Here is a 20058-nt window from a genome sequence, read left to right as displayed (position 1 = left end):
ACACATGTGTACACACACACACACAATCTGTTCCAAAGTAGATTAGGCTTGTAAAGGGCAGTGGCGCAGCATGGATTTCTGGTGCCCAGGGCAAGTATCCTTGGCACCGCTCATCCGATAGGCTGGAATGAAGGGGCAATAGCTCAACCTATGCAGAGGGCGCCATAGCAATCAGCCATCACCCAAATCCTCTCCTCAGTCTACCCATGCGAACATGGGGAGATTTTCTGTGTGAGGCAGAGGGTGCACTATTTTTTATTTATTATTACTACTACAGTGGTACCTCAGGTTAAGTACTTAATTCATTCCGGAGGTCCGTTCTTAACCTGAAACTGTTCTTAACCTGAAGCACCACTTTAGCTAATGGGGCCTCCTGCTGCTGCCGCGCTGCCGGAGCACAATTTCTGTTCTCATTCTGAAGCAAAGTTCTTAACCTGCAGCTCCAATCTGGTGGAACGCTCTGTCACAAGAGACTAGGGCCCTGCGGGATCTGACATCTTTCCGCAGGGCCTGTAAGACAGAGTTGTTCCACCAGGCCTTTGGTCAGGGCGCAGCCTGACTCCCTCTTCTGGCAACCTGCACAGAACTTTGCTTAATCGGTTGCCATTAATTTGACTTTAATTAATTTTATAATGAAATTTTTAGAATGTGTGATTATTTGACTGTTTAATATTTGATTGGTGTTAGCCGCCCTGAGCCCGGCTTCGGCTGGGGAGGGCGGGATATAAATAAAATTTATTATTATTATTATTATTATTAACCTGAAGCACTATTTCTGGGTTAGTGGAGTCTGTAACCTGAAGCGTATGTAACCTGAAGCGTATGTTACCTGAGGTACCACTGTACTATTTTTTTTCTTTAAAATTTTGTGCCCCTAAGAGTTTTACACCCCCCAGTAACTGCCCCTGTGGCCCTGCCCATGCTATTCCACTGGTAAAGAGCCCTCCGTTGTCCACGGGAGAGTGTAGCTGGGGAAGGAAGGTTAACTCTTGCCTCCCCAGCTGCACTCTTGAGGAAGATCACCCAAGAAGAAAGTGAAAACACACTTGTTCAAGTCTAACCACTGGCAATGAGGAGTGTGCCTTTGGTGTCCACAGCAGTGTCCACAGTTTGCAAATATGCCCATGGGCCCGGTCAAGGTTAGCAATCCCAGTTTTAAAGGTTTCCCTCCCCACAGTCAGGCTTATAAACTAGACCAGAGCTCATCAAGGCTTGTGGGGGTGGCTGAGGGGGGGTAGCATTTGGAGGCAGGAATTGGCATGTGTAATCAAGTCCCATTCCTTCTGCCAAGGTAACGTGTAGTTTCACCCTACGTAAGGAAAATTAAACGTGTAGCCCACAGAAGTATGAACTAGTATGGCTCATTGATTCCTTCAGGGTTTATAATCCTATGAACCAGGGTTGGGGAGCCAGTGGCTCTCCAGATGTTGGGCCCATCAGCTCTGCCAGCATGGCTAGTGGTCATGGATGATGGGAGTCATAGTCCCTGCTGTAAACACTGTTAATAATTCCTGTCCGCCTTGCTCATATCAGAACTGTATCAAAGTGCCCAGCATTGCAGTGTTTGTTCGTTTCCACAATGTGAAGCAGCCTGCTGAATGTCAGACAGGAAGCTGGCATGAGAATGCCACAGACACTTCTGGTTAAGAGTGACAAGGCTTCAGGTTCGCCGTTTCATTTGTCAGCACACATTTCCTGCCCAAAGTGTCTGCCTCACACAAATCTCCCTTCCCTTTTTTGCTTGCTCACACCAAAAGAGCAAAGTTTTGATGCCAGTGGCAAAACTGCTGACTGAATGAGTTTTGTGAGTAAAGCAACCTTTTATCATACATGGTGGGGATGTAAAATTGTAAAAAAAATAAAAACGGAACGAGGTATATGAGGAACTGAAAAAACTATTTCAGATTTCGTTTATCAAAATGCCAGAGGCTTTTCTGTTAGGCCTAATCACAGAATCATAGAATCATAGAGTTGGAAGAGACCACAAGGGCCATCGAGTCCAACCCCCTGCCAAGCAGGAAACACCATCAGAGCACTCCTGACATATGGTTGTCAAGCCTCTGCTTAAAGACCTCCAAAGAAGGAGACTTCACCACACTCCTTGGCAGCAAATTCCACTGTCAAACAGCTCTTACTGTCAGGATGTTCTTCCTAATGTTTAGGTGGAATCTTTTTTCTTGTAGTTTGGATCCATTGCTCTGTGTCCGCTTCTCTGGAGCAGCAGAAAACAACCTTTCTCCCTCCTCTATGTGACATCCTTTTCTATATTTGAACATGGCTATCATATCACCCCTTAACCTCCTCTTCTCCAGGCTAAACATGCCCAGCTCCCTTAGCCGTTCCTCATAAGGCATTGTTTCCAGGCCTTTTACCAGGGTATCTAATGACATCCCCAGAGATAAGAATATCTAATGACATCCCCAGAGATAAGAAAAATGTATTCCTTTACACAACAGCAGCGGCCAGAATATTGATCGCGAAGAATTGGAAGGGGGAGAAAATTTGTGGAAATGGTAAAATTGATGGCAATCATTAGAGGCCATTCAAAACAGAGAATAATTAAAGAGTGGGATGGAGTGAAGGAATACATGAAAAAATATGGTTCCAGAACTGGAACATTAATAGATAATGTGTAAAATGTGCAGGGGTAAGCAAGGAAATAATAAAAGAATCAATTGAATAATTATTAAGCTACAACAACACAACAAGATAGAAGTTTAAAAAAATATTGAGATCACAAATGGGTGAAGGGGAGTGGGGGGTATAGGCGAATTTATAAAAATTTCTAATATTTCTAGTTGCGTTGCATTTATATATAGCAAAGGGAAGTCTATAGCAATTAGGTATATTTTAATCTAGTCAAATATGTAATATTCTTATGTTACAAAACGAATATGGATTTTGAATTTGATGTTTGTAATTCTTTTTCGGTTTTGGAGTAAAGTTAAAAAAGAGAGAGTTTTGTGAGTAAAATAAAAAAGGAAAACTGGGCAGAGAAACCAAAAGAAGGGTAAATCTCAGACTGGTGGCTGGAGGGAAAATTAGTGGGTCTACTGTATTGTGGCTTGGATTCTAAGTTAAGTTCACTGAAGGTAAGCTTCCCTTCTCTGCAACTACTTGAGGCCCCTGGGGAAAAAAACCTCTGGAAGGCTAGGAGATGCCTCCCAGTGTTTGGTGGAGTTCAAAGAGCTGTGGGGGAAGAAGGGGACATGAAGTTTTCCTCCCTTTAACTCACTGTTCCTCAAAACAGTAGACTGGGGGACTACCAGTGGGCCGCAAGCCACTTTCCTGCTTGTTGCCTCATGAGTTGGCTGTCCTTCCCTGCCCCATAGCTATGCTGTAGCCTTTTGATTAGACTGATGCCAACCCTAGCAACTCCTTCTAGGCTGCGTCAAGGTGCCCCGGAAACAGAGGAGTTTGTGGGAGGGGGAGAGGCTTCTCTGCACTGAGGGAAAAGTGCCAGAGAAGGTACTGAAGGAGATTAGGAAGAGAGATTATAGCCTAATATTCTGAGGTGGTGATGATTAACTGGGCATAGAAAGGAAGGGGATTAGAGAGAAAAGCTATTTTAGGAGGAAGAGGTGAATGGAAAAGGACCTGGGAGGAAGGTTGAAAGGAGAGGAGGGTGGGGTAAGGTACAAGACAATTGTGGAAGGGGAATGGAAGAAGAAATTGCAGGAAATGGGTAAAAAATACTTTCAGAGTTCTGTGGGGAGTGGGAAAGGTGAAATATAGTATAAAAAGCCTTCTACATTTAAAGCCTCTGGATGAGCAAGTTGTGCCTAAAATTGGGGGTTATGTCACAGTGCCTCCAGAGCAAATGTTTGTTCTTAGTTTGAGAAAGCTGAGCTATGGAACTCCTTGACACAAGAAAAGACAAGAGACACAAACACTGTGTGTGTTTTTTGTTCTCCATGAACATCTATATTTATTTATATAAAGAAAGATTCATATGGTGAGCCAAAGCAAGTAAAAGCATGGTTTGCAAGTTCTTGCATGCCAACCACGTGAAAAGTGTGTCCGCCATTCATGCTTTTTCAAACTGTGCTTTCATGACCAGCTTTGAATTGCAAACTATCATGATTAAATATTCATAAAGTACTCAATGTTTTCTAAGCGCTGTACACAGGTTAAAAGATAGTCCCGGCCCACTGGCTCACAATCTAATAAGCATGATGCAAAGGGGGGGGGAGAGACACAGAGAGGGCAGAGTAAATGAAGCCTTTACCAGGGACAAGAGGGCCATCTCCTTACCAGTATGTTCTTCCTAGGAAGCAGAGGGTGCAGCTTCCCACTGGGAATTCCTTAAAATAACGTTAAATGCTAAGTGACAACCTAAACTCCATTCAGCATCTCTTCTATAGCTGCTGTATACCTTAACGCAATTGAGTCTTTTTTTCTTTTTGGAAAAGTTTTTATTATTAAAATAATTCAGCATTAATACACACATATTGCGAATATACAAGCATACAAACATACATTATCTGTGGGATTGAGTGTAGGTATGTTGGAACATTTTTAAGGATTGTATGAAATGAGTCTCTTCTCATAAGATGCCTCTAGCATAAGAATCAGGGTGGCAATGAGATTCTGCAAAGTTTGCTTGTAGGGAAGCTTTCACCAACTTTACAAACAGGTTAGCTATGTTGAGGAGATTCTGCCTGTTGCTTTTGCTCGCACGAATGCCCAGGGCGACTAAAACTGAAGCTCAGCAAAAGACACGGTTTTGAAGATCCTCTTACAATGGATACATGCTTGTTTCCTCTGCGTTCTGTGTGGCGATGCAGGATTTTGAGCAATCATCATCTGTAGTTTGGCATGGCTTCCTGGTTTGTTCATGTTTAGCACATCCAAGCTTTTTAAGGATTTTTACCAGGTTCCTCCTAAACTTCAAACCGATAAAGAAATAGAGAACAGGGTTGAGGCAACTGTGGAAATAAGCAATGGCTTCCGTTACGATCAAAGCGTATTCAAACCGGAATCCGTTGTCCATTATGACGCTCTGGTCCGCAGCACGAATGAGTTTCAAGATGTTATAGGGCGTCTGTGTAAAAATGAACACCACGACGATGGCAAATATTATTTTTAAGGATTTCTGCTTGCGGAAGCCCTTTGCGTAGAGTAAAGTTTTTGTGATGATTGAGTAGCAAAGAACCATGACCAGCATAGGGCAGAAGTATCCAAGAGTCATTTGAATTGCTTCGGTGAGCATCTGCAAAGAATTTGAAGGGTATTCCGCAATGCATACCTTTTTGCTATACTCCTTTTGTGTGCTAAATAAAAATTGTGGCAAAGCAAATAGCAAGGAAAGCACCCAAACCAAAACGCAAACCGTTTTACCCCAGACTATTCTTTTGGCTTGGCTGATGTGTGCTTTGGTGGCTTGGACGATAGCAAAATACCTGTCAATGGTTAAGCAGGTGAGGGTTAGCATGGAACCGTACAGATTCAAGGTGTAGAGGCCTCGGATGATTTGACACGGCAAAGTGTAAAAGATCCACTCCTTAGCAGCAGAATAAGCCCAGAATGGCAATGTGCAAAGAAAACACAAGTCAGCGACAGCCAAGCTCACCAGAAATACATCCGTCAACACCTTTACTTTTTCATAGAAGATGAAAATGATAAGAACCAAAGTGTTCCCTGAGACTCCAAAGATACAGGCAAATGAATACATGCAGACCAGGAAGACGCTGCTAAACGCTGTAAACGTCTTGTGTGCGCTTTCATCGTTCTGAAATGTGGTGTTGGGGTATTCAGCAAAATAATCATCGTCGGTAGCCATGTAGCCTGCTTTCTCAAATACCTGTAAAACACACACATTTGAAAATTGTCTCAGTAGGTAGATTGTAATGTCTCTCTACATTGCTACAAAACTCTTAAATTTAACTTGCTCTGTGATGAAACCACATAATCATTGACAAGGGACATGATATAAGCCCTGATTATGTACTGCATATACCCCCATCTACGGTTGTGTTTGCATTATCTACCACTGTGTGGGGAGGAAGCCCATGTAAGCTAACTTTTGAGATGTAAGATGTAGATCGGTAGATTCAAGCCAGTGTTGCTTGGGCTGAGTTTCGAACTCTTGGAAGTGTTTGTACAGTGGTACCTTGGTTCTTAAACTTAATCCGTTCTGAAAGTCCGCTCCAAAACCAAAGCGTTCCAAAACCAAGGCACGCTTTCCCATAGAAAGTAATGCAAAATGGATTAATCTGCTCTAGACTTTTAAAAACAACCCTTAAAACAACAATTTAAAATCAATTTTACTATCTAACGAGACCATGGATCCTTAAAGTGAAAGCAATAAACTGCAGTCACACACACAATCAATCAATAGCTGAACTGGGTTCCACCCAGTCACAAAAACAAAAAAGAGAGTTGCAAAAACACAAAACAAATAGCAAGAACAGACAGACCTCAGCGGAACACTCAAAATGGAAGTGTGGTACTCAAATCGGAAGCGTAACACTCAAAACGGAGCACATTCGGCTTCCAAAAAAAGTTTGCAAACCGGAACACTTCTGGGTTTGCAGTGTTTGGGTTCCTAGTTGTTTGAGTAGCAAGGTGTTTGAGAACCAAGGTGCCACTGTATTAAGCATTGAGCACAGTCTATTGAAAACCGTCATTAGCAACAACAGTAAGATTCAGGTAGACAGCTTGTTTTCCACACTCTGGTTATCTTGAGGTAGCAGCCCCTGAGCTGCTTTAAACCTCTGTTTTGTGATATACTTGTTCAAGGGCTAAATTCAAAATTTTAAATTAATTTAAGAAGGCCACAAGACCTGTCAAGGTAGGGGGATTTAAAAAAAAAATCTCTTCCACCCCAAGAAAAGTGATCATGTAAACCAGGAGTGGGAAACCTCTGGTCTGTGGACATCATTGATGAGTAGGGATCAAAGCCGTTTGCAAAAATGCTGTTTGAAGCAACTCATTCTTTTTCTTTGAGCAGGCAGGTTGTGGCATCAGTGGTATTGTGGGCAGGGGGGAGAGTAGTCTCACCCACCCACCCTGCTGTCACCAACACAGAAATGTGAGCTGCTTCAAACAATACTTTTGCAAAGCACATGAAGGCAGTCCCCATGCTTCCATTTCTGTCTCCAAGGCTGCTTTAAAGTGTTTTGCAAAAGCACTGTTTGAAGCAGCTGCCACTCTTCTCATTTAAAGGTGAAAGGGTCTGTTTCAAAGAGCACTTTTGCAAATGGCTTTAAGGCAGTCCCCACACTGCCATTTCAGTCTGAAACAGGAGCACAGGGACTATCTTAAAGCCTTTGCCAGCCTCCCCACACTACCCTTTTAAACCTCTGAGATTAGGAGTTTACAGAGGGAGCAGGAGGCAAACTTGCAAAGTTGCACAAAGGATTTTGACAGGTGGGCAGGGATTAATGAACATCATTCTGCACTAAAAACTTTTTAAGACCCAGCCATAATTATACACCAATGAAAACCACATCCAAGCAAGACTGTATAAAGTGTGCACATTTGTACATACTGCTTATTTTTCAAAATGTACTGCCAGCAGCCTCAGGGAGATATCACTGATATGTAAGAAGCAGAAATTCTGCCTTTTGTGGGCTGGAACTCTCAGCCATGCATCCCATTTCCCAGTATCCTTTTAATCTACTTTCATGTATCATTTAAAAAAAACCAAAACATGCAGAGGTTCTTAGGATGCTGAATTCTGCACATGATTCCATATTTTGATCTTGCACAGCACTGGTGCAAAATTGCAGAACATACACTGCACTGATAATAAAATTCTTGGGGCAGCATGCTTAATCTACTGGGGATCAAGTTTTGGACTGGACCAAGGTACATTACTTGGGTGCAAATCCCCACTCAGCCCCAAAGCTCACTGGTGTTCTTGGACCACTCCGTATCTCTCAGCCTTACCTAACTCACAGGGTTGTGAAGATAAAATTCAAAGGGGGGAAACAACATATGCCACCTTGAGTTCCTTGGAGGAGAGGCAGGCTCTAAATGGAATAAATAAAAAAATTAATTGAGTCAAACTGTAGGCCACTTACGTTGCATGGCGTCTTTGCCTCTTCCAATTCATTTTTATCACAATCATCCCGGCACTTTTAGCTGTTCTTTCTTTGACTCCCCAACATCTTACTCTAGCTACTATTCTCCATATGATGCCACACAGGCTCAGTATCACAAGGGAGTTTGGAACTGGGTTGCCAGAATCCCCTCCTGCCAAGCAGGAGTGGCAAGTCAATAAGTAAACTGGCCATCTGCACCATTTGAATGGAACTATTTAATTCAGGAACAGGCATTCTGTGGTCTTCCAGACATGGCTGGACTGCAACCTTGACCACTGGCCGGGGCTGATGAGAGTTGAAGTCCATCAACACCTGGAAGGCCACAGGTTCCACATTCCTGATTTAACTGGTAATGTGTCAGGAACAAACTGGCAGTAAATCACACTATGCAAGTTGGAGCTAACTCTTTATTAGCAAGGACATGATCTGAACAAACTTGGCGGAGTCTCAGGCCTGATGAGAACAGCAGCTCATCCCTGGAAGGTCTTGCCCCATGGATCTGTTGCCGAGATGGAAAGTCCCTACCTCCTCACAGCTGTGTAAGTTCCCTCCTCTTCAGGGTTTCCCCCCAAGCAATCAAACAGTCAGAGCCTGTGCCAATTTCTCTGCCCTTTTCTTGCCTCATCTGGTTCTGGGAGTCTAGTAAGGAGGACAGCTTGTCGCAGCAAGAAAGGCTCTTCAGCAGCCCAACTCATCTCTCCCTCTTGGCCTCCCTCCTTCTCTGCTTCAGCTTCTGCCTCTGATTTTGGACTCCTCTCTCCCACAGACTCTCCCAGCTCACTAAGCCCTGTTAGCTCTTCAGCTTCTGACACCACCTCCTCCCAGTCTTCTCCCTCTGACCAGTCATTGTGGCCCCACCACCAATCCCCAGGCTCTGAGTCTTCCCTTGGGGGGGGGAGTTTCCCCAACTGGTTCCTCCCGCCATTCCTTTGCATCCAACCAGTCCATGACACAGTGCCCCAGATAATGATTCTAATTTGTATTTGTTGGTGTGGCATTTGGGATACCAGCGAGTTAATGATAAACAAATACATTTCAATGTTAGCTTCTCTTTACTTGTGTGTCACTTTCTTGAAGCTGATGGTATAGATGACAGGCAATAAATTACCAGAGATAGGATCTCATTGCAAGGCAAGGCTTTAGCGTTTCATTTCTTTCATAGCACAGTGCTTTTCAAATGGCTTTTCAAACGCTAGTAATAGCAAAACCACAAACAAACAAAATTCCTTCCAGTAGCACCTTAAAGACCAACTAAGTTAGTTCTTGGTATGAGCTTTCGTGTGCATGCACACTTCTTCAGATACACTGAAACAGAAGTTACCAGACCCTTCTATATAGTGAGAAGGTGGTGAGGGGTATTACTCAGAAGGGTGGTGGGAATGGGTGATTGGCAGATAGCTGTGATGAGCGTGTTGATGACTCTTAACGACTGCAATAGGTCTTACAGGGAAAAGCATGCATGCTTTTTCTGAAGAAGAAGTCTGAAGAAGCGTGCATGCACACGAAAGCTCATACCAAGAACTAACTTAGTTGGTCTTTAAGGTGCTACTGGAAGGAATTTTTTTTGTTTTGACTATGGCAGACCAACACGGCTACCTATCTGTAACCAAAACCACAAAGTTATCTGTGACTAAATAATACCAGAAAGTATACTCATGAAAAGGCAGCTGCAGCCATCAATCCCATGTCAGTATTGAGTGAAAGGAGTTAAAGAGCCGTACTTCACAATCCGGGTGTACTTCACAAGCTGTGTTTTCACGATAACGAAGTTGACCTGGACCCTGAAAGAAACAGCATTTCCCAAATCGAGCTAGAATATGACTCATCGACAGAAAAGAATATTCATATTAAAAGAGTAAAACTAGCAATCTAATGTAGCAGAGCCAAACAATCCCACGGAAAGAATTTTGTGGGGGTTTGGGGGAAACAGTGGCAATTTTGTGTTGTTTTGTGTAGTCATGGTTCTTCCTTATTGTGTCACATGGCTAATAGGAAGCTATGTAAATAGGTCAGACTATCTACTGTCCAAAAAGTAAGAAGGCATCATTTTCCATTTCCACTCTGTATTTGCTGCATGCCACGCTGTTTCCCTTTTGCTGCAGTTCGTCATTTGCCAGAAACAACATTCTTTGTCTTGCTGTTCGTTGTGGCAAAAGGACATAACTTATATAATTTGCACAAAGCCATTACATTATTCCACCCCATTCATCTCAATGCAAAGGAAACATAAGAAGAGCCTGCTGGATCAGGCCAATGCCCATCTATTCCAGCATCCTGTTCTCACAGTGGCCAACTACAGTGGCCTGTGGGAAACCTGCAAGCAGGATTTGAGCACATGGGCAACTCTCCCCTCCTGTGGTTTCCAGCAGATGCAAAGGAGGTGGAAATGTAATCAGTTACATATCATTTGCAGGCTGAAAACAATGACAGTGAATGTACCAACAATATCTCGATTTGTTTGTGCCTATCTCTGGTCGAGAGTCCCATGGACTGCAAGAAGATCAAACCTCTCCATTCTTAAGGAAATCAGCCCTGAGTGCTCACTGGAAGGACAGATCCTGAAGCTGAGGCTCCAGTACTTTGGCCACCTCATGAGAAGAGAAGACTCCCTGGAAAAGACCCTGAGGTTGGGAAAGATGGAGGGCACAAGGAGAAGGGGACGACAGAGGACGAGATGGTTGGACAGTGTTCTTGAAGCTACCAGAATGAGTCTGACCAAAATGTGGGAGGCAGTGGAGGACAGGAGTGCCTGGCGTGCTCTGGTCCATGGAGTCACGAAGAGTCGGACACAACTAAATGACTAAACAACAACAAATCTCTGGTAGATGGGAAAACTCGAATAATAATATATGCCCCCAGAAGAAACCTCTTGGTGAAGAAAATTAACCTATTTCTAACTTGAAAGCTACTTAAGTTAGCTTTCAAGGGGCTTACTAGAGGAACCAACTGGTCCCCGCCACAACCTAATGTTTACAAAGATGGGATAGTTTTCCACCTGAGGCAAGAGCAGATAACTACATACCTTGCAGCAGTCAGTGCAAGAGATGAGACTCAAATTCAGGTGTCAGCTCGAGGCAGTGGTGGTTATGCGTATTTATTAGAGCTGCCGCCTCTGGAGTTTCCTTTCAGCGATTTCTTCCTTTTATACATCAGACAAAACCACAAAGCAGTGTAGAAGAGAGAGCATTGCCTATGCTGCCAGACTAGGGGTGAAAATAAAGCTAATATGTAGATCTATATCCCAAAATATGTGCAACCAGGGCTGACCAGTGCATGGTCAGTTGATGTCACTTTGGCACCTGAGGCAAAATAAAAATAAAAATCCCACAATTATTTTGTCCCCTGCCTGGCAGTAAAAATAAAATAATAAATAACTAAGCATCTGCTGCCCTTTCATGACACCCAAAATCACCTGCCTGAGGTGACTGCACCCCTCAGTCCCTTTATTGCAGTCAGTGAGCTGTGTTCAGAAAGAAACTCTGCACAAATATATTAAAAATATTGCAATATAATACCAAACAAAATAGAGAACCATAACAATAAAATTACTAGTGCTGTAGAATGCCAGACGTAGAGGATAAAATTATGAGTTTGCTCAGATTAGCCCTCGGCAAGTTTTACATGAAGCAGCGCAATATTTTGCCATCCTGTGTCAGGTTTTCAATGCTTGCTTAGAACTTCCTCACACTGGCTTTTCCTGAAGTGTGAGCCCAGCTACGGATTAGTTTATTTGAATTTTGATTTATTTATTTTTGCGGTTCATCATATTTTAATGTACGCTGCCAAGGTATTCTCATATAAATAAATGAATGAATAAAGGTACGGCTGAATGAATAAAGGGATGCGGGTGGCGCTGTGGGTTAAACCACAGAGCCTAGGACTTGCCGATCAGGAGGTCGGTGGTTCGAATCCCCACGACGGGGTGAGTTGCCGTTGCTGGGTCCTTGCTCCTGACTAAGCTGCTTCTGGCGAACCAGAGCAACGCACAGAAACGCCGTTTACCTTCCCGCCAGATACCTATTTATCTACTTGCACTTTGACGTGCTTTTGAACTGCTAGGTTGGCAGGAGCAGGGACCGAGCAATGGGAGCTCACCCTGTTGCGGGGATTCGAACTGCCGACCTTCTGATTGGCAAGTCCTAGGCTCTGTGGTTTAACCCACAGTGCCACCCGCGTCCCACAACTCCCCATTTACGCACGTCCAATTGATGCCTGGTTGCGCCGAACCTGAGAGTGAATTTAAAAATTGCAAAAATGGCCCTAGTAGAGCCCAGAAAGGGCAAAAAAAATTGTGGGAAAACAACGCCTAACAATCCCATGAACCTTTGCAAGTGCAATCCCAGCCCTTGCACTGACCATTGAGGCCTATGGAGAGTTGATGTTTGAGCAAGGAGGTTTAGAGGGTGGAGCAGACCCCCCCCCCCAAGTGCCCCTATTTTCCAGGGACGGTCCTGGATTTACAGAAGCTGTTCTGGTTTCTGATTTGATCCCGGAATGCCCCGCTTTTACTTAGGGGGTCCCTATTTTCATGTTGGAGGGTATGGAGTTATGCGACTCCTGAGCCAAGGAGAGAAGTAACCTTTAGAAGGCATCTGAAAGCAGCCCTGAATAGGGAAGTTTTTTAAAAAATGTCTTTTAAATGTTTTTATATATGTTGGAAGCCACCCAGAGTGACTGGGGCAACCCAGTCAGATGGGCAGGATATTAATAATAGAATTATTATGATGATGATTATGGAATAGGATTTCCCTATTTATCAGAGAAATGTGGGAGGGTATGTGGAGTTTGGCATCTGGTAACTGCTGCTGTTTTTTAAAGGTGTTTTCAGGGGTTTCCAGATATTTATAGGGTGTTTGCAGGCTTTTCCAATGGTTTTTCAAATATATGCGATTTCCCTCACACATGCAGTACCTCGGAACATAACCCCCACATAAATTGGGAGTTGCCTATGTATTAAAGACATGATAAAGAAATGCATAAAACATATTTTTGTATGGAGCAGCGTTCAGTTATTCCAAGCTATTTGAACTCTAAAGTTATACAGCCCAGACAAAGGTTTGCTACCTCAAGCAGGATTAGGCCTAAGATAAACCATAGTGCTGACCTACTTTTCTGCAGTGAAACATATCACATATGATCTGTTTCCTTTGACACAGCTGTTTTTTTAAATGTAAAAGCCACAAAAAACCCACAGACTAAGATGATTGTTATCTGTTCTTCTAAATTGTTTAAGTCTTGACATCTGAAACTTGCTTTTTTTAGCTAAGGTGTGCAAAATGACTAAAAAGTGTTCAGATACCTTGAAGGCCTTACTAGTAAAAAAAAAAAAAAAAGGTAAAGGACCCCTGAACGGTAAAGTCCAGTCAAAGGCAACTATGGGGTTGTAGCGCTTATTTCGCTTTCAGGCCAAGGGAGCCGGCGTTTGTCCGCAGGCAGCTTTCTGGGTCATGTGGCCAGCAGGACTGAACTGCTACTGGCACAATGGAACTCCGTGACAGAAACCAGAGTGCATGGAAACGCTGTTTACCTTCCCATTGCAGCCGTACCTATTTATCTACTTGCACTGGCATGCTTTCAAATTGCTAGGTTGGCAGGAGCTGGGACAGAACAACGGGAGCTCATCCTGTAATGGGGATTCGAACCGCCGTCCTTCCGATTAGCAAGCCCAAGAGGCTCAGTGGTTTAGACCACAGCGCCACCCACGTCCCTGCCTTACTAGTGCTCATTCCCCAAAGATCTGTCAGCATCAAGCACAGTATGAGTACATCATGCAGATTATCTGATTAAGGCAGACAGAGGGAAATATTGCCAAAATTGACTCATGTCAGCTGTCATGTACTGACATGCCAGCTACATGTGAAAAATGTGAGTGCACTGCAAACTAGCTGTCAAACATTGACTGCTACTGCATTCTTTACTGATAGCAAATACTGATGCTCAATATCAAATACTCACTGAATCTTTGCACATCCAGAGGCTATATAGAGCAGTGTTTCCCAAAGGGTGTAAATCAGTGCTCAGGCATGAGGGCAAAAAACGTTAACCCTTTATCCCATGTGAGGGTCCCAATCCAGATTGGATAGCCCCTGTGCTGGCAATCGGCATGTAAAAATCATCTCCCATTCAATGGGAGCTTTTTCCTATAGAAATTGCTAGCACGGGGTGTGGGTGTGTGATCCAGATTAGGACCACAGCGAAGTCATTAAAGTCCCCAAAATGCCCACAGGTATGTGTCTGCTCATAGAGGTCTTCTCCCCGCTGCCAGGATCCGCTCCCCCTGCCAAAATTAGGCTAGAAGAAATCATTTTATTGTAGTTTGTAGAATAGGTTGCAGTGTGGGCTTCATTTGTAAATGGACCAGTTAATCTATGTGAAGCTGTTCTGACAGCTATATAAAGTGCCATGCAACACAATAAATTGACTGTCTTGAAGGGTGTCTGTTTTTCGTTCGAACCGGAAAGCCTAGTTTATTCAAGATTTTAATGAAGATTACTTTGTGTGGGTTCTGCAGCCTTGTAAGGGCATATGTTGCAGCAAACAAATGATGATGGGGAGATATTCATCCCCAAACATTCAGAAACACACTAGGGAGATGTGGTTGGGAGCCAGAATTGGTTCCACAGTGTGGAAATGTGTGAATATCAGTGTGCAAACTAAGGCACCTTAGTAATCCACTGCCATCTAGTGATGCTACAGCTAATCTGCTTTTTAAGTCAAATGGGTTAAAATATATTGAAGCAGATTGTTTACTCAGTGTCCCCCCCCCGAAATGGATTTATTTCACAAACGTTCTTACGAATATTCAAAATAGTAGTGACCAAACACAATAGTTTGATTACTGCAGACACTGGTGGACAAGAACCAACACAAATTACCACCACACTGTAACTTCCCGTAGCCTCTTTGCAATAAAAAGCTTTTATGGGATATCAGAAAAACTCAAGTTGTCCTATGCAAGGAGTATAGTATTCCTGGGACTAACAAGTCATGTTCCTTCCTATTCGTTACACAGCCAATATAGATCAACTGTGTGTTGCAAAGAAAGAATTTAGTCTTAACACTTGACTCCATAGTTTTTTGTCTACGAGAGTATGTTTTATGCAGTGTTAATTAAGGAGTTTGCATTACTATAGTGAATGTTACCAGGGTGCTTCCACACTGTGTGTGGTGGAGTGGGGATGGATTGCAGCATAAGTTTTTCTAGTGTGGACAGGGAAAGCCCTGCTAAGATGTTTCTGGCTTCCTGTGCCTTTAAACTGAATGCTTCCTTTTTGCAAATTCAGACCATTATTGTATTCTCTTGATCCAGACTGCAGCAATTACTGATGAATAAACTGCTCTTTGTCCCTTAAATACAGTGGTACCTCAGGTTAAGTACTTAATTCGGTCCAGAGGTCCGTACTTAACCTGAAACTGTTCTTAACCTGAAGCACCACTTTAGCTAATGGGGCCTCCTGCTGCTGTCGCGCCGCTGGAGCACAATTTCTGTTCTCATCCTGAAGCAAGTTCTTAACCTGAAGCACTCTTTCTGGGTTAGCGAAGTCTGTAACCTGAAGTGTATGTAATCTGAGGTACCACTGTAATCAGTTTCTCTTCCCCCTGAGGGGTGGGAGGGAGGTTTTACTGCTTATTTCCTTTCATTAGGATTTCCCCAAAGAAACTAGTCAGCCCTGTAGTCTAGCTAACAAAGATACCTTGGTTTGATCCACTGTCTTTATGGATGTAATTCTATACATGTGGGAATAAACTACACTGGATTCAGTGGACCTACTTTTCAGTAGACTTGTACAGTAGGATTGTACTGTTGAGTTCTAGCCATCCTTTCTACCAGACGGGGTCTAGGTCAGTTTAAGAAAGTCATAAAATTCAGTTGTGAAAGCTGGATATATTTTGGAGCTATCGAATTTCCTCCTTAGAGAGGTTCAACTTGGCTCAGCTGTTGCTACATTCTGCTATTGCCATTTTCTTGTGTGTTTTTTTTAGGTTTGTCATTTGATACATTTTTAATTCAACTTGGTTTTGTGCTTTGAAAATATTTATTGTAATCTACTGCATATTTGAGTCCGGGCATAAATTTTTTAAATAAACATTAAAGATTGCTCTGTACCATTTTGAAGAATGTTTAATGATCTCCTTTATCCCTTTGCCTCAGAAACAGCACCTATAATTCCTCAACTTTTGATGAGACCGATGACTTGCAAATGGCCCAGGATGCAGAGATATGCTTGCTGAAGTCAGGAGAACTGATGTAAGCAAAATCCATTGTTTAGTCTTTAATTATTTTTTTTAAAAATCAGCGGTGCAGTCCTATACATTCTGCTCAGGTGAGCAAAGCTCATATATGTGTCAGAGATTTTGGCTGCATGGAGTCCCCTCTTTCCTTTCTATTTCTTTCTCTTTTTGAAGAAAAAGCCAACGGAGAGATGAATTGGATATGAGGTAAAAAAATTATTCTGAGGTGAAAAAATCTGAAACTCTAAAGGGAGTTCCCTTATTGCTGTCGCTCATGTGGTTGTTTTTTTTTTTAAAAAAATCTTTAAAAAGAGCCTTAACCCCATACCTGAACCACACAGAGGCACAAAGTTTCCCTTTTTGGGAGCAGGGCTCACAGACTCACAAGTTTCTGAATGCTGCTCTGTGGAGGTATAGATCCCATGGATTGTATATCCCATCAATTAATTTCAGTGGGTCTTCTCTGAGTAAGTTGAATTCAACCCAGTATTTGTAACTGCACAGAGACCATGAAGAACAATTATGTTTTCCTTTCACATCATGTGGGACTCGCTGAGAAAACATGAAGGAAACACGCAATGGGTTCCCTTAGATTTGTATATTGTAAAACTGGTCTCGAGTCTGAGATTCACAGTGCACAAATGTTTCTGCAGTAAAGAATGCACAAAAGGGACATGTACACTCAGAGCCCATGTGTCATGTGCGTCGTCAATCAGATACAGTTCTGTCATGTGTTCGTTTGTTTTCTTCAGGCTAAGGCTGCCTCTAACCGTAGAGGAAATTCTAAAGTTTGGAGAAGCTAACAGAGAACTGTTCATTAAGTCAAATACTTACAGCGTTATTCCCATCACTGTGGAGGAAAGTGGCCTTACAATAAGCTGGGTATTTTCATCAGACCCCAAAAGCATATCGTTCAGCGTGGTGTACCAAGAATCAGAAGATGCTCCTCTGGATCAGTGTAAAGTAAGGCAACTTCTTCATAGGGGTGATGTCAAATGTGAAATTGCTAACAAAATTTCTAACAAAAATATGTAACTTGCCCCTCAGATCAGCTTTCATACCTAAAACGTAGCCAATGTAACACCAATTTTTACAATGGGAACTGGGGGAGGGGGACAGTCCTGGAAGTTACAAGCTGGTTAGCTTAACTTCTGTCCCAGGAAAACTGGTGGGAAGTATTGTTAAATGTAAAATAACCAAGTATATAGAAAAACACGCTTTGCTGGAGCATGAGACAGGTCTTATGAACCTGTTAGGAGTTCTTTGATAGTGTTAACAGATAGAGGTGAAGCAACTGGCATAGTGTACGTGGACTTTCAAAAAGCTTTTTAACTTGTTCATAAACCATCTAGAGTTAGGGGTTTCCTCCATTCAAGGGTCTCAAAAGACTTCCTTTATCAAGTTGCTGCAAAATATACACATAATCTGTTAATTATTAACTTAATTGATATAAACCATGCCCTTTAAAGAGATCTTTATTCATTTGACCATTCATTTGGCAAAGTTCCTGTAGACAATTTTTGTTCCGGTGTGTCTCTTGCAGGTTCTTATTCCCATGATCCGGTGCAATTCCCATAAGGAAACCATCAGAGGGCAGGTGAAAGTCAGAAATACTGGTATCTACATCCTCATATTTGACAACACTTTTTCTAGGTAGGTGCAGCTGGAGTATATGAAGTGGAATGAGCAGTCATTTGTCTCCTGTAGCATTTTGTGTGTTCTGTTTCTGAAGGGGATTCAAAAGGCACGCTCCTTATTCTCTCTGAACCCTTGTGGTTCAAATTCAGCGCCGAATGCAATCCCCACACCTTGCAGCTGGATTTGGATCACGGCACTCCTGAGTGGAACCAATCTCAGTGGCGCCTGCATTCAGCACCAGATTTTAAACAGTGCCAAATGCATGTCCCACTGCAAAGGGACAATCAGGAGTGCACTCATGACATCATAATATGACATCAGGTGAGGGACTGCGGGGTGGGGGTGGCCAGCCAAAAACTGCCAAAGGGGCCAAATTGGGCAGCCTGCCTTCTTCTTCTTTATTTCACAAATAGAGCCCAATTTAAACTTGACTTTCCACACCTAGCACATGTATGTACTGTCCTTGCAAGCACACCCTATCTTCCATCTGCATTAGTTGACAGAGCGTAATAGAAAGCAACCTGGTATCCTCCTACTGCTCCCTCCTGCTGTTTTTCCCAAAATGCAGTGCTTCCTCTCACTGGATACCTCATAAAGTTTGAGCATGTTCATAGGTATACATTTTCTTCGTCTGCATACACATGCACACAGTTTAGGCTCAGCTAATGTTTCGGCTATTGCTTTTTCCCAACAGGTTTATCTCAAAAAACGTCTTTTACCACTTATCTGTTCAGCGCCCAGTGATCTACGATGGAAGCGATTTTCCAGATCCTTGAATGTAATATTTATATACTGTATGTTTTCAATTTATATTTTTAAGAGACACTATTATTTATATACACATAAGCACTAAAATCAAAGATGCGTTGGGAGCCCTCATAAGAGTCATGCAATAATTCTGAAGCCACGATTACATGTAAGTGTAGATATAAAGGAACGTAACTTTCATAGGAACACTAACGATTCTGGACTGCAGGTGCTTGTTCAAAAGCCATTTTGTTTATTTAAACAACCTAAGCTATGCAATGCTGCATTTGATGCAAAATTGTTCATAATCCGGATACGCATTGTAAAAAGGGCTAAGAAACAGGACATCTTCTTTTGATTTATTCAGGTTCCCTATTGTGTTTTCTTTACTTTAACCAGTAGATATTGGTGAGAGCAAGGGAGACAGATCAGGACCATGGAATGGGGGTAAGGTTTAACCCTTTGTTTTCACTGTGGTCCCAATAAGACTCTCTACACACACATATGTGCTAGCTATTTTCATAATGAGAAGAAAACCTACACTGGAAGCGTATATATATATAACTATTTTTATATGTCGCTGCTTCTGCGTCTCATTTTTTTAAAAAAATGCTGCAAAAGGAATGAAATTAAAATTCAATTCTGCAAAATCATAGTATATTTTAACATGGACATATTTACTCCAGTCAACCTTTCTATGCAGGAAGAAAGTGATTAGACAGATTTTGTTGCTGTTTGATCACATACTACACATGGCAGGAAAAGGACTCTAGATGACGTGCCTATTTAACTTGTTTGCAGTCTTCATAAAAGTCTGCTTACATTAATCTGTGCCTTAAGAGGAAATTCACCTGCTTGATCTTGGTCCTTTGTGGTAAAGGTCATTTTGTAACTTCATTGGTCCTTGAAGCCTAAATGTGTCGTGTGGAAGTGACCTGCATTGATTTCAGTGAGATTAACTATTTCCCACTGATGCATGTAGCAGAAGCCAGCTTTGGAATTAGTAAAAGGAAACCTTACTTTTAAACCGCAGCATATTCACAAGGAGTTTCTTTTCCTAAATTCGTTTTACCATTTCATAATTTAGTAAAAATCTATCCAGTAATAGTGCATAATATGGCCATGAAAATCATATCTGCAGAATATTTCCTTAAAGCACTTGTTTTTATAGACACAATTTTTAGTTTCTATTTTTTTAAGTGAAGAATAAAAACAAGACTCAACATGGCTACCTCCCATACTGACAAAACTTTGTGTAATATTACCAAAAGGGGGGACAACAAACACTACCTTAGCCTAATTCTAAAACTATGAATGCTTAAAATCAACAAACTCAAAAGTTGCACCAGCGTTTTATTTTGCCATTGCTGGCCAAATACACTGATGAAAATTA

At 42.3% G+C, this 20058-nt stretch overlaps 2 protein-coding genes across 8 annotated transcripts in view; one reads left to right on the top strand and one right to left on the bottom strand.

Annotated features, from left to right (window-relative positions):
* Positions 1 to 19027, top strand: part of FYCO1 (FYVE and coiled-coil domain autophagy adaptor 1) — a 52604-nt gene extending 33577 nt beyond the window's left edge. For all 3 annotated transcript variants that reach the window (XM_081882908.1, XM_081882906.1, XM_081882907.1), the window contains 4 exons: positions 16201 to 16296; positions 17033 to 17243; positions 17824 to 17933; positions 18613 to 19027. In XM_081882908.1, the coding sequence (XP_081739034.1) occupies positions 16201 to 16296; positions 17033 to 17243; positions 17824 to 17933; positions 18613 to 18694 (499 nt within the window). In that variant the 3' untranslated portion in view covers positions 18695 to 19027. The remainder of the gene's footprint in view (positions 1 to 16200; positions 16297 to 17032; positions 17244 to 17823; positions 17934 to 18612) is intronic.
* Positions 2889 to 11386, bottom strand: CXCR6 (C-X-C motif chemokine receptor 6). Of its 5 annotated transcripts, none has more exons than XM_081883036.1 (4): positions 11071 to 11384; positions 9690 to 9829; positions 7894 to 7976; positions 3881 to 5803 (listed from the first exon to the last, which is right to left on the bottom strand). In XM_081883036.1, exon 4 carries the CDS (start codon positions 5780 to 5782, stop codon positions 4739 to 4741), a length of 1044 nt encoding a protein of 347 aa, XP_081739162.1. In that variant the 5' UTR covers positions 5783 to 5803; positions 7894 to 7976; positions 9690 to 9829; positions 11071 to 11384; the 3' UTR covers positions 3881 to 4738. The 5 variants fall into 5 exon arrangements, with proteins under 5 accessions (XP_081739160.1, XP_081739164.1, XP_081739162.1 ...); XM_081883035.1 differs by having other exon boundaries at positions 9770 to 9829; XM_081883038.1 differs by lacking the exon at positions 7894 to 7976 and having other exon boundaries at positions 3877 to 5803; positions 9770 to 9829; positions 11071 to 11386.
* Positions 19028 to 20058: the final 1031 nt, after the last annotated feature.

The sequence above is a fragment of the Podarcis melisellensis genome, assembly GCF_964234715.1.
Source record: "Podarcis melisellensis genome assembly, chromosome: 12".
NCBI classification, from domain to species: Eukaryota; Metazoa; Chordata; class Lepidosauria; order Squamata; family Lacertidae; genus Podarcis; species Podarcis melisellensis.
This window is presented reverse-complemented; position numbering and strand designations above follow the sequence as displayed.

Excerpts from the sequence above, each read along its gene's own strand:
- CXCR6 (XM_081883034.1), bottom strand. The coding sequence starts at position 9,874 with ATGAGTCATATTCTAGCTCGATTTGGGAAATGCTGTTTCTTTCAGGGT. Across the intron at positions 5,804-9,769 it reads AAGTACACCCGGATTGTGAA|GTATTTGAGAAAGCAGGCTA; the intron begins GTACGGCTCTTT and ends TGTGTTTTACAG.